The 12511-nt window shown below is 40.8% G+C and overlaps 1 protein-coding gene across 1 annotated transcript in view; it reads left to right on the top strand.

The window, feature by feature from the left end:
* Window positions 1-168: 168 nt before the first annotated feature.
* The window catches only part of LOC148047772 (vomeronasal type-2 receptor 26-like), a 16396-nt gene continuing 4053 nt past the window's right edge, over window positions 169-12511 (top strand). The window contains exons 1-6 of the mRNA XM_087708147.1: window positions 169-242; window positions 2378-2536; window positions 4160-4448; window positions 5650-5775; window positions 9108-9440; window positions 11822-11971. Coding sequence (XP_087564273.1) covers window positions 169-242; window positions 2378-2536; window positions 4160-4448; window positions 5650-5775; window positions 9108-9440; window positions 11822-11971 — 1131 coding nt within the window. The remainder of the gene's footprint in view (window positions 243-2377; window positions 2537-4159; window positions 4449-5649; window positions 5776-9107; window positions 9441-11821; window positions 11972-12511) is intronic.

Here is a 12511-nt window from a genome sequence, read left to right as displayed (position 1 = left end):
AGGCATCAAGCCCATCTAATCAACAATTGAGGCCTGTTAGTTAGGCCTGAAGAAGTCAAGCTCTATGCAGAATATGCAAGCGATGCTACTATCGATCCAAGAAGCCATGACCAAAAGTCAGGAAGTTATGTCAAAATATCTGATGAGATCAAAAATGAAATGGGAAAGATGAAGGGGGATATATGTAAGATGGATGAAAAGATAGGGAACTTCCAGCAAATGATTGTGAAGAATGAACAAAGGTACAGAATATAGAAATAAGGGCGGAGCAAACAGAGAACAAAATGGAGGAAATGGACCAAAAGAACTACCACAGGCTAAAAGAAAATTAGAAGCAACAGTTATCTTTCTTGAGATGGAAAAGGCAGCTTACTATTGTAGAAGAGAAAGAGGAAGATCTGGTTGAGGTGATGATAGAGCTGCTGGCTGGAGTATTGCAGAAAAAGAAGCATAAAGTACAATGAGAAATAGATAAAATGTTCAGAATCCATACAAACTATGCAAGAAGGCAAACATTACGAAAAGAGAGGCACATGAGGTTTACCAAGAAGATCCTGAGAGATGAAATATAGAACTAGAGATGAGCTTATGGAGTACAAAGGGAGAGAATTTCTGACTTTAAAACAAATACCTAGGAGAGTTAGAGAGGAGAGGAGAGCAGTGGAGACAGTATCAATTCTTGACAGCACAACTGATTAAATATAATGTGACGTCCAGTTGGCTGTACTGATGAGTATGGTGGGTACCTTGGAAAAAACACATGAACACAGGGGGGACAATTGACGAAATGGACCAAAAGCTACCACAGGCTATTAGAAAATTACAAGAGAGTTACCTTTCTCGAGATGGAAAAGTGGGTATTGTACTGCTATAGCATCATCTCTACATGGGGCTGCCCTTGAAGAGCATCCGGTGACTTCAGCTAGTCCAGAATGCGGCCGCGCGAGTGATTGTGGGTGCACCTCGGTTCGCCCACATAACACCTATCCTCCGCGAGCTGCACTGGCTACCTGTTGATCTCCGGGTGCGCTTCAAGGTGCTACTTACCACCCATAAAGCCCTTCATGGTAGTGGATCTGGGTACTTGAGAGACCGCCTCCTGCCAATTACCTCTTCACGACCTATTAGATCACACAGATTAGGCCTCCTCCGAGTTCCATCCGCCAGTTAGTGTCGACTGGCAACTACGCGGAGGAGAGCCTTTTCAGTAGTAGCTCCGACCCTTTGGAACGATCTCCCCATGGAGATTCGTACCCTCACCACCCTCCAGACCTTCCGCACAGCCCTCAAGATCTGGCTATCCCGTCAGGCCTGGGGTTAAAGATTATAATCCGTCCCCACCCGAATGATGAATGTTGCTTCTATTTTTAATTATGTATTGTTTTATATGTCATTGTGTGTATTCCCTACCCCATAAGTTGTAAGCCGCCCTGAGTCCCCTCAGGGAAAAGGGCGGCCTATAAATAAACTTATCTACATCTACATCTCTTGGTTCCCTATTAGATTACCTATGTAAGAGACAGCAAATATCACCATTTCATGAAGAAGTCAGTAACAAGCTATTTTTCAGTTTAATTCCCCAGGGAAGTTTGACTAGATCTTTTTTGTAGCCATGAAGACTGATAGTCTTCTGCATTTTGAAAGATACAAGACATTTAACAGGGGTCTCCAATAGGTTGTTCAATATATCATGATCTGGAGTTAACCATTGTGGAGTATCTAACCCAGAGATGGGTGTCAGATAACTTTACCACTGGTTCTCCATGCACATGACTGCTTTGTGAGCATCTACGCCTTCCACTCATGGCTTTAAAAATGTGGCTTAATAGGATGGCATAGAGCTGGGGTGTTTGGGCAGGTTACCACTAATGGTTTGCCTGAACCAGTCTGAAACTTCCCCAAATTGCTCCTTTCTTGATTCTCAAATTAGGATTATTCTCCTGAGTCAAATAAAATTCTTTTCTCCAACTGCACACTTTTGTGGCAATGCTCATTCCCAATTCCCCTTCTAATTTTTATAAGCATGTATTATTTATTCTCTTTTGGAATTTCCACCACCACAATTAGTTGCCAATCAATGTGACAATAAATGGGATAGACAGCACCTGATACTCTGATTTGTAACAGCCTCCTTCTGTGATGAGAGCAGTGGTTGGGGTAAAGCTGGGAAAATACTGTAACAATCTGAAATTGCAGATAAAACTTCCAAATCTGGGGGCAAACTGGACCGTCTTCCCTGTAATTGTAGACTCTGAGATTTAACTCTGTGCTGAAGAAAGCACTATAGGAAGGTTTCCTGCAGTGTATGTCAAATGTTGCTGCTGCTGCATATACAGCTCTTTCTGCTTCAGTTTCTGTCTCAAATTCCCTGTGCCAGCATGCTGGTGAAATGCCCATTTAAGGTGATAATAGAAGAAAAGGAATGGTTCCATTACTACAAACCAGGAGACTACTGGATTACTGGAATAATGTCTGGAATCTTATCTCGATTGTATGAATTTTCATTTTTAAAACCTCCAACCCACCAGCTGGAAAGGTAATTGTCAGCACATCCAGGATTCTGGTGATTGAGTTTACCGGCTCCAATGTCTCTTCATTTCTCCTATTCCTCACCTTGAGAAAGGCAAATTCATTACTGCTTCTCCCAATTTCCTTTAGAGGAAAGGCTCCTGGGGAACATGATGATTTTGTAAAAGTTTCTTTTAAGTTCTTTCACAAGTGTCACAAGAAAACTGGGTACTGCCAACACTGTCCCACAATGACTTTTGTGTGGATGGGGTTCTGTCTGCTTTCAAAACAATGACCTTGAGACTGTGGAGAGTCAGCAACTTATTTATTCCCATTTATTTTATTTATTTATGAACAATAGTTCAGCAGTAACTGTCAATAAAGTGATTGAATGAATTCATTAGAACAGAGGGAGATCTCTTGTCTTTTCTCCCCACTGTTTCTTTCTCTTCCTTACATTTACTCTATTATTCCTACCACCCTCTCCAGTCTTTCTTTCCACTCTTTTCCACTTTTGCCACTTTCATCTCATAGAAATTTCAAAAATGCCTCTCCATTGCAAAGTCCAAATAAATTGAATACTTTAATTGAATAATGAGTACCTGATTATCTTTTTGGCTTTGCACCATATAGATATAAAGCTATAGTAAATATGACATGCTTTCATGAAAATCCAAACTGAAGATTTATTTATTGGAATTTGTCAAACAAAAAGGAAAGCAAGAGAATAAAAATACAAAGACAGGGACAGTAGGCATCTTAGTGCACTTATGACATAAGGTCCATGGAAATCAATTTGTTACAGAAAGTGTGAAAAATTGTAGCTGAGACAACTGAGTCAGGTAGGGCATTCCAGACTTTGACAACTCTATTACAGAAATCATATTTTTTACAGTCAAGTTTAGAGGGATTTACATGGAGTTTAAAGTGGTTGTTCGCAAGAACATTATTGCGATTAAAACAGTTAAAGTCATTTACAGGTAAAACATTACCACATATAATTTTGTATGCAATTCCTAGGTCTGATCGTAAGCAACACAGTTCTAAGTTATCCAAGACAAGAATTTCGAGCCTAGTAGCATAAGAAGTTTTATTGTGTACATAAGAGTGCAAGAATTTTCTCATGAAATACTTCTGAACCTGCTTGATTGTACCGATGTCAGATATATGGAGGGGATTCCAAACAGTTGGACAATACTCTAAAATTGGTCTAGCATAAGTTTTATAAGCTCTAATTAGCAATACAATGTTTCCAGAACAAAAGCTACACAAAATAAAGTTTACAACTCTTAATGCTTTTTTAGCAATGCTGTTACAGCAAGCTTTGGAGCATAAATTTTCAGCGATAACTCCATTTAGATCTTTGACAAAGTGAGTGTCATCTCCTAGATCAATTCCACCTATCTTATACTTTACATTCTGATTACATTTACCAATATATAATACAAAGCATTTATTAATCGAAATTTGAAGTTGCCAAATAGATCACCATTCAGACACATAGTCGAGATCACTTTGCAAAATAACAGAATTATCTGCTGAATTGAATAATCTTATGTCATCGACAAAAAAACCTGCAATTTATTTTAAGTTGGTTACATAAATTGTTGATATAGAGCAAAAAAAGATGATGGAATATCTTATGTTGCAGTGACAACAACACCTTCTACCACCACCTGCCCTTCTTGTTGGCTGTTCATGAAGTCAACCAGAATCCTTGGCTCTTACCCAACATCACCCTGGGCTACAACATCTATCAGAACTTTTTCAGTGCACTAATGACATATGAGGCCATGCTGGATGTGCTGTCTACAGGACAGGAGAGCGTCCCAAATTACAGATGTGGAAGACGAAAGAACCTGCTGGCAGTTCTTGAAGAGATGGATTCCGAACTCTTTGATCATATATCTAACGTCATGAGCATCTATAAAATTCCACAGGTATAAAGGCAAATGGAATTAAATCTAAGTTGTAAATTGTTCAGATGTGCCTAGAAGGCAGCACTTGTACATATTTCTCCAAATAAATTCTTCTAAATAATTTCAAATTCAGAGTAAATATTAGAAGAAGTGAAATATTTTTTTATTTACAAAGTATGTGGTGTGTGTGTGTACTTACATGTGTAGTTATGTAGTTCCTGTGATCATTTGGTCTCACCCACCTGCCCCCACCCTATCCTGTTCTAAATTTCTGCATTTTTCAGCTCAGATGATTCACGCGTCACAGAAGATTTCTGTGACTCAGCTGTTTTATTTACCGGGGTTGTCCTAGAAGTTAAGCTGTAGAGCTTGAAATTGGTGTATATTGAATGCTTCAAATGCACCCAAAGTGCACGCTCACAAATCCGGTTGTTAACTGGTTGTTAACTGGTTGCAGCTAACCAATGTATGTACACACACACACACACACACACACACACACACGTATTGTATATGTGTGTGTATATACATATATCACCTTCATGGATTACTGCTTTATCATGGTGAAGGAGTTTGCATAGGTCAATGAAGCTATGAGCTATGCTGTGCAGGGCCACCCAAGACAGACAGGAGAAAACAGAGAGATCAGATAAAATGTGATCCACCGGAGAAGGAAATGGCAACCCACTCCACTATCTTTGCCATGAAAACCCCATGGACCGTACCAAAAGGGAAAAAGATATGACGCTGGAATATGAGCCCCTCAGATTGGAAGGTGTCCAATATGTTACTGGGGAAGAGCAGAGGGCTAGTACTAGTAGCGCCAGAAAGACTGAAGTGGCTTGGTCAAAAGCAAAAGGATGCTCAGCTGTGGATGAATTTGGTGGTGAAAGGAAAGTCCAATGCTGTAAAGATCAAAACTCCATAGGAAGCTAGAAAGTAAGATCCATAAATCAAGGCAAGCTGGATGAAGCCAAACAAGATGACAAGACTAAACATTGACATTTTAGGAATTAGTGAACCAAAATGGACATAAATGGGTGAATTTAATTCAGATGACCATCAGGTATACTACTGTGGGCAAGAATCCCTCAGAAGAAATGGAGTAGCCTTCATAGTCAATAAAAGAGTATGAAAAGCAGTAATGGGATACAATCCCCAAAATGACAAAATGATGTCATTTTGAATCCAAGGCAAACCATTCAACATCACATTTGTCCAGGTCTATGCCCCAACCACTGGTGCTAAAGAGTACAAAGTTGACAAGTTCTATGAAGGCCTACAGCACTTTACAGAATTAACACCAACAATTGATGTCCTTGTCATCATGGGGGATTGGAATGCTAAAGTAGGAAGGCAATACATAACTGGATTAACAGGCAAGTTTGGCCCTGGAGTACAAAATGAAGCAGGTGACAGGCTGGTAGAATTCTGTCAAGAATATATGATGTTCATAGCAAAAACTTTTTTCCAACAACCCAAGAGATGACTCTACACTTGGACATCACCAGACGGTCAACACAGAAATCAGACTGACTATGTGCTCTGCAGATGGAAAAGTCTTATACAGTCAGTAAACTTAAAACCACTAGCTGACTGTGGCTCAGATCACGAGCTTCTTGTTGCAAAATTTGGGCTTAAAATGAAGAAGATGGGGAAAAACACTAAGCCACTCAGGTATGAAAAAAAATCATATCCCTGATGAATATACAGTAGAGGTGACAAATAGATTTAAGGAATTAGATTTTATTCCTTAGATCTATGGATGGAGGTTCAAAACATTGTACAAGAGGTAGCAAGTAAGACGATTTCAAAGAAAAAGAAATGCAAGAAAGTAAAATGGCTGTCTGACGAAGCTTTACAAATAGCTGAAGAAAGAAGGGAAGCAAAAGGCAAGGGAGAAAGAGACACCCATATTGAATGCAGAATTCCAGAGAATAGCTAGAAGAGATAAGAATGCTTCTTAAATGAACAGTGGAAAGAAATAGAAGAAAACAATAGAATAGGGAGGACCAGAGATCTCTTCAAGCAAATTGGAGATATGAAGGGAACATTTCATGCAAAGATGGGCATGATAAAGGACCAAAATGGCAGGGACTTAACAGAGGCAGAAGAGGTTAAGAAGTGGTGGCAAAATTACACAGAAGAACAAAAGAAAAATGAGCTTAACATCCCTGATAATCATGATAGGATGATCACTGACCTCGAGCCAGACATTCTGGAATGTGAAACCAAAAGGATCTTAAGAAGTCTGAGCAACAACAAAGCTAGTGGAGATGATAGTATTGCAGCTGAGCTATTCTAAATCTTAAAAGATGATGCAGTAAAAGTGCTACACTCAATTTGGCAGCAAATTTTGAAAACTCAATAGTGGCCAAAGGATTGGAAAAGATCAGTTTACATTCCAAATCCAAAGAAGAGCAATGGCAGATAATGTTTAAACTACTGCACAATTGCTCTTATTTCACATGTTAGCAAAGTTATGCTCAAAATCCTACAAGGCTCCAGCAGTTTGTGGACCGAGAACTACCAGAAGTATAGGCAGGATTTCAAAGAGGCAGAGGAACTAGAGCTCAAATTGCCACTGTACGCTGGATCATGAAGAAAGCTAGGGAGTTCCAGAAAAGCATCTACTTCTCAGGGGTGGGTTTCTCCCGGTTCACACCGGTAAGCCAGAAGGGATATTTATCATATCTTTTGGAACCTGTTCATCCAGTGGGGCAGTACCAGAACGCTCCCTCCCACCTGCCCCCTCTCGCTCCCTCCCCCTGCCCATCTGGTTGCCACTCGCCTGCCCCGCCGAACCGCCCCATGCTTTCCCTGCCTGCCGCTCACTGATTGGCTGGCTCACCAATCACCCTGCTTCTGAGGGGCAGTGAGGGAATGGCTTTCTCACATGCCTTCTTTCTTTCTCCGAAGTCGTGCGAGAAATCCCCCACATTGCCCAAACGTATGAACTGTGAAGAATGGAAGCTGCAGTCTCATTTGTCTCAGCTACGCGATCTCCTTTCATTCTCTATCTGCCTCATTCACTAATTCGGGTAGCAGAGAAGGAAAGGAGATTGCGTAGCCGATGGCAAAGTAGCCTGCAGCCTCCTTCATTCACACGTTCGGGCAGTGGGGTGGGAGCCTTCTCACACGCCCTCTCAATTCCTGGCAAATAGATGGGGAAGAAATGGTGGTAGTGACAGATTTCATTTTCCTGGGCTCTATGTGTTCTTCGCTTCGGCAGCTGCGTCTCTCTGCCTCTGGTCTTGCTGGGAAAGCATCTTGTGCAGTTTAGCAGCTGTGAGCCAACTCTTTTCTCTAAGTCCCATCCAGAAAGCACTGCGGCACAGAGAAGAAGAAGCAGCCATGTTGAATGCGGTTTCTCTCAGTCACAGCACTTTCCGGATGGGACTTAGAGGAAAGCGGCAGGTTACAGCTGCTAAATTGCACAAGATGCTCTCTCGAGAGTGTGGAGAGAAGCCTCCGCTGCCCTAGAGAGCAGAGATGTTAGGGAGTTGGCCCCAACAAGACGGTAGCTGTAGGCCGCGAGGAAAATAGTATATTCATGGTGACAGCGATGCTGGAGTAGGCCGGTCCCCTGCCAAGGGCCCCAAAAGTGGTTTATAGTCCATGTGTGAAGTTTCCAAAAGATGCCCTAAATAAAGTACGAGCCTCGAGACAAAGTTCAAAAGAAATTCAGCCATTTATTAGGAACAACATTTTGGCATTATCTTCTGCAGCTGAGCCAAATCTGATTCCCGCTTAATGGTGTCTCACCTTTACCCCTACATCTCACCTCCCTCCTGTCTGTGTCATAAATCACATCCAGCTGCAGCAGGCTATGAACTTGCACATTTCACACACCAGTGTAGAAATATGAGATCCGACTCTTGCCAAAGGCATGCAAGGAATTCTCCTCCCTTTTCTCCATTTCCTATGTCAGCTCAATTATAGTCATGGAAATGTTTTACAAGTTGACATTCAGCTCCCCTCACTTCCCAAAAGCAATCTGTGTGAAACAAAAACAACTTGAGTTACAGGTATATAATTTAGGGATGCATTCCTCCCCCAGGCTTGCTTGGATTTTCAAAGTCACAGCCATACAAGTACTTGTGGAATCACTTAACACCAGCTACCACAGCCAGGGCCTCATGGTCCAGTTGGATGAAGTTCCGCTCAGTAGCTGACAGGGTTCTCAAATAATAGGCTATAGGGGCCTCGGTTCCATTGGGCATACTGTGGCTGAAGATTGCCTAGGTCTCTTGCGCTGGCAGAGGCACCATGGGCCAGTCCTTTGCTATTACCAGGATGGCCCCGTGGGCCAGATCTAAGCACCGTGCAGGCCAGATCCAGCCCCCGGGCCTTGAGTTTGATACCCCCGGATTAAGATCTCCTGCTTGACTAGAACACTCCCCAGCTCTATGGATTGAAAGAATGGGTGAGTTATAAAGTGACCAGAAGGGTGTTCTCTATGAGGCCCAACCATGAACCTTCCCCACAGATAATTCAGAGCTCCCTGGTTTCAAAGGGAGCATATAAGACAACAGGACAGAACGTCAAGGGAACTAGCAAAATTCATGCAGTTATTGTTTGAAACTTCTCTCAGCAGTTGGAAAAGGCCCTTAGATTTACCATCTGACTTTTATCATTAAAACAGGAACAAACTACCAATACCTTCTCTTTTATCTTTAGATCAACTACAGTACCATCAACCAGATGACTGAGCAAAATCATCGTTTTCCTTTTTCTTATCGGTTGACCCCAAACCAAGAACCTCCTTACTCAGCCATTGTCCAGCTTCTCCTGCATCTCCGATGGACGTGGATTGGCCTCCTTTCTCAGGACAATGAAAAAGGAGAAAAATTCAAAAGACGCTTGGAAATTCTTGCTCTAAAAAATGTCATTTGCATTGTCCTCTCAGGAACCGTCCCAGAAACAAATATGAAGTCCAGTGCTGGAGAAACTGTCATGCAAGAAAAAAGGAAAATGTTCTATTCTCTTATCAAGAGTCAAATAAAAATTATAGTATGCCAACTGGATTTTCAGGCCTTTGGAATGTTAACAATCATAATACAAATAATTGATAAGACTAATACATCCCTTGTGGGAAGGGTATGGATTGCAACAACTTTGACAGCTTTAAGTATAAATATTTTTGACGTCTCGGTTGATCTCCAAAATAAATATGCTTTGTTTTCCTTCCTCATCCAGTCAAAGAGAAGGGCTCAGTATTATGACTTTAATTCTTATTCCTCTATGGGCATATTGTATGGAAAGGAAGCGTTCCAATGTTCCTATTCAAGTCCTCTTTTATCTAAGAAAGTTTGGAAAAAATGCAGAGAAAAAGAGAACTGGGAATTCCCACCCCATGATGTGATTGCAAGAATCCTGTCTCAGGATTCCTCCAGTATTTCCCAAATAATTCAAGTTGTGGCCTGGGTCCTCAATGCTGCCTCTTCCTCCCAATGGAGTAAGAGGAGAATGCAGGCTGGATACCATCAATCAGCCCAGATTGTACAGCCATGGCAGGTACGTCTTCTCCTTTGAAGTTCCTTTGATTCTCCCCTTCCAATTCTGCAGTATTAAATTAGATGTAGAAAGGGGTGAAATATTCCAAAGAGCAGTTGCCCAATTTGTGGTATTTGACAGTGAGTGTAAACCCTGTAGCTGACCAGGCTGAGGCAGGTTGAACAAGGTTCAATGTTGCCACACTGGAGTCAAGGGATAAGGAGGAGGGGAATAGAGATAGCTGGGGTTTTGTAGCCAAAACAAAATATTCTCTCCTGGGAACCAAGGTCATTTCCACCCAAGGCTGGAGGGAGGATGGGTCTAGTTACCAGGCAACCGGATGACACCTTGATTGGACCATGTGACTGATTGTTTGGAAAGGAGAGGAAAACTTTAAATTTTAATTAGGTGAAAACTATGGAAACATTTAGAGTCAGTTTTCACCAGCCTATATGCTGATATGATATGTCCAATAAAACTGATATTTGAGGAACCTGCTTGCCTCAGAGTCCTGTAATATGGGCATATTACTTGGAACCTTGACATTAAACAGACTCTAATTTCCCCCATGTTTTTTATGTTTTAATTTATTACAAACATATCAATGTGTGAACAGTGTGGCACCTGAGTGTCTTATGTTTTGGTACAAATAATATAATATTCATCATAGTTACTACAGTTGACAAGCTTATATAGTTCTGGTAATAATACACATATTTTGTTGAATTATAATGTTTCATTATTTAGTTATTCAATTACTTACTTATTTATTTATTAGTTTGTCAAACATGTACAAGATATCAATATAAATATGAACCTGGACATCAACGAAGGAAATGAATACAAATAAATTGGGACAGTAGGACAGGGATGGTAGACTTGCTGGTGCGCTTATGCATGCCCCCTTTACGGAGCTCTTAGGAATGGGGTGAGTTCCATGGTAGACAGTTTAAGGTTGAAGCTGTCAAGGATTGAGGTTGTAACAAAGCAGTCAGGTAGAGCATTCCAGGTTGAATGCTCAACCTGGTTGAACAACCACTCTGTTGCTGAAGTCGTATTTCAACTGAGTTTGGAGAAGTTTACCTTGAGTTTGTATCGATTACTTACCCATGTATTATTGAGGTTCAAGCTGAAGAAGTTGTTCACAGGTAAGACATTGTAGCCAATAATTTTGTCTACTATGCTTAGTTCAGACTGCTGCTGGAGCAGTTCCAGATTGTTCAAGCCCAGAATTTCAAGCCTATTCTAGGGATTCAATTGTGAGTAGAGGAGTGGAGTACTCTTCTCATGAAATACCTCTGGATCCGCTCAATCGAATTAATGTCTGATATAAAGAGTAGATTCCAGGCAGATGAGCTGTAGTTGAGAATTAGTCTGGCAAAGGTTTTGTACGCACTAATTTGCAGTGCAATGTTACCGGAGAAGAAGCTTCAATAATTAGTTGACAATTATTAATGCTTTTTGGCAATGCTGTTACAGTGAGCTCTGGGGTTTAGATCATTAGAGATGAGTCCTCCTTGGTCCTTGATGGAGTAAAAGTCGTATATGAGGTCATTTCGCATAACTTGTATTTGGTGCTCTGATTTTTATTGCCAATGTGTAGGACAGAGTATTTGTTAGTTGAGATTTAGAGTTGCAAAATGCACAACCATTCTGATACATGGTCAAGGTCAATTTGTAGGGCCACCTTGACCATGTGACATAATGTTTTGAAAAAGAGTTATAAATTTCTGCGGAATGACTGAAAGAAACTTTCCATGAAATACTGAATCAATGTTTCAGATGGCAGTGGTGATTTGAAAAGGTTGAATTATTCAGAGTACCACCATTCCAGAATAATAGCGAGAATAACATTGAATAAAGGCTCAAATTGTCATTTTTTTTCTATGTTTCTGCAGCTTCATAGTTTCCTGAAAAATTTCCAATATCACAATAATTCCAGAGATGGAATTTCTTTTGAAGCAAATGGAATTCCTGTTGGTGACTTTGATATCATGCAGTGGACATCACTTTTGAACAAATCAGATGCGGGGGTGAAAATTGGGAATGTAGAAAGACAAACCTCCTCAGAAGTGAAGATTTCTGTCAATCAAAGCGCCATCCAATGGCCAACATTATTTAACAATGTAGTTGAGGCTGCTTGGATTTTGCTCTTCTATTTATCTCCATATGTGGAATTTTTTTCTGCTCAATAAGAAGTAATTTTTATTGAGGCAAATTGAGATACGTAACTTCCAAATAAGAGAACTTAAACCCTCATTGTTTTATTAGATATTGTTACAGTTTGTTGCACAAATTCAAATCCAGAAAACACACACAGATAACGGATTCAGCTGGATTCATTTATGTGTGTGTGTGTGTGTGTGTGTGTGTGTGTGTGTTTGTGCTGATAAATAAGTAAAGGGAGACTAGTATAGATCTATTTCAAGCTATTTAGCTCTCATCAGCTAGCCATACCCTTACTGGGAAACGAACCTGTGCTGTATTGCATCCTAGGCAGATGTGTTAACCACCAAGCCACAGAGCTCGACTCCTTATCAGCTGTGCCGGGGTAAAAGGTATCTATTTTAGAGTTACAACCCCCGGTA

The sequence above is a fragment of the Thamnophis sirtalis genome, unplaced genomic scaffold (genome assembly GCF_051295495.1).
Source record: "Thamnophis sirtalis isolate CommonGarterSnake01/CBP01778 unplaced genomic scaffold, rThaSir2_p1.2 scaffold_3, whole genome shotgun sequence".
NCBI lineage: Eukaryota > Metazoa > Chordata > Lepidosauria > Squamata > Natricidae > Thamnophis > Thamnophis sirtalis.
The sequence above is the reverse complement of the archived record's forward strand: the minus strand, read 5'-3'. Positions and strand labels throughout refer to the sequence as shown.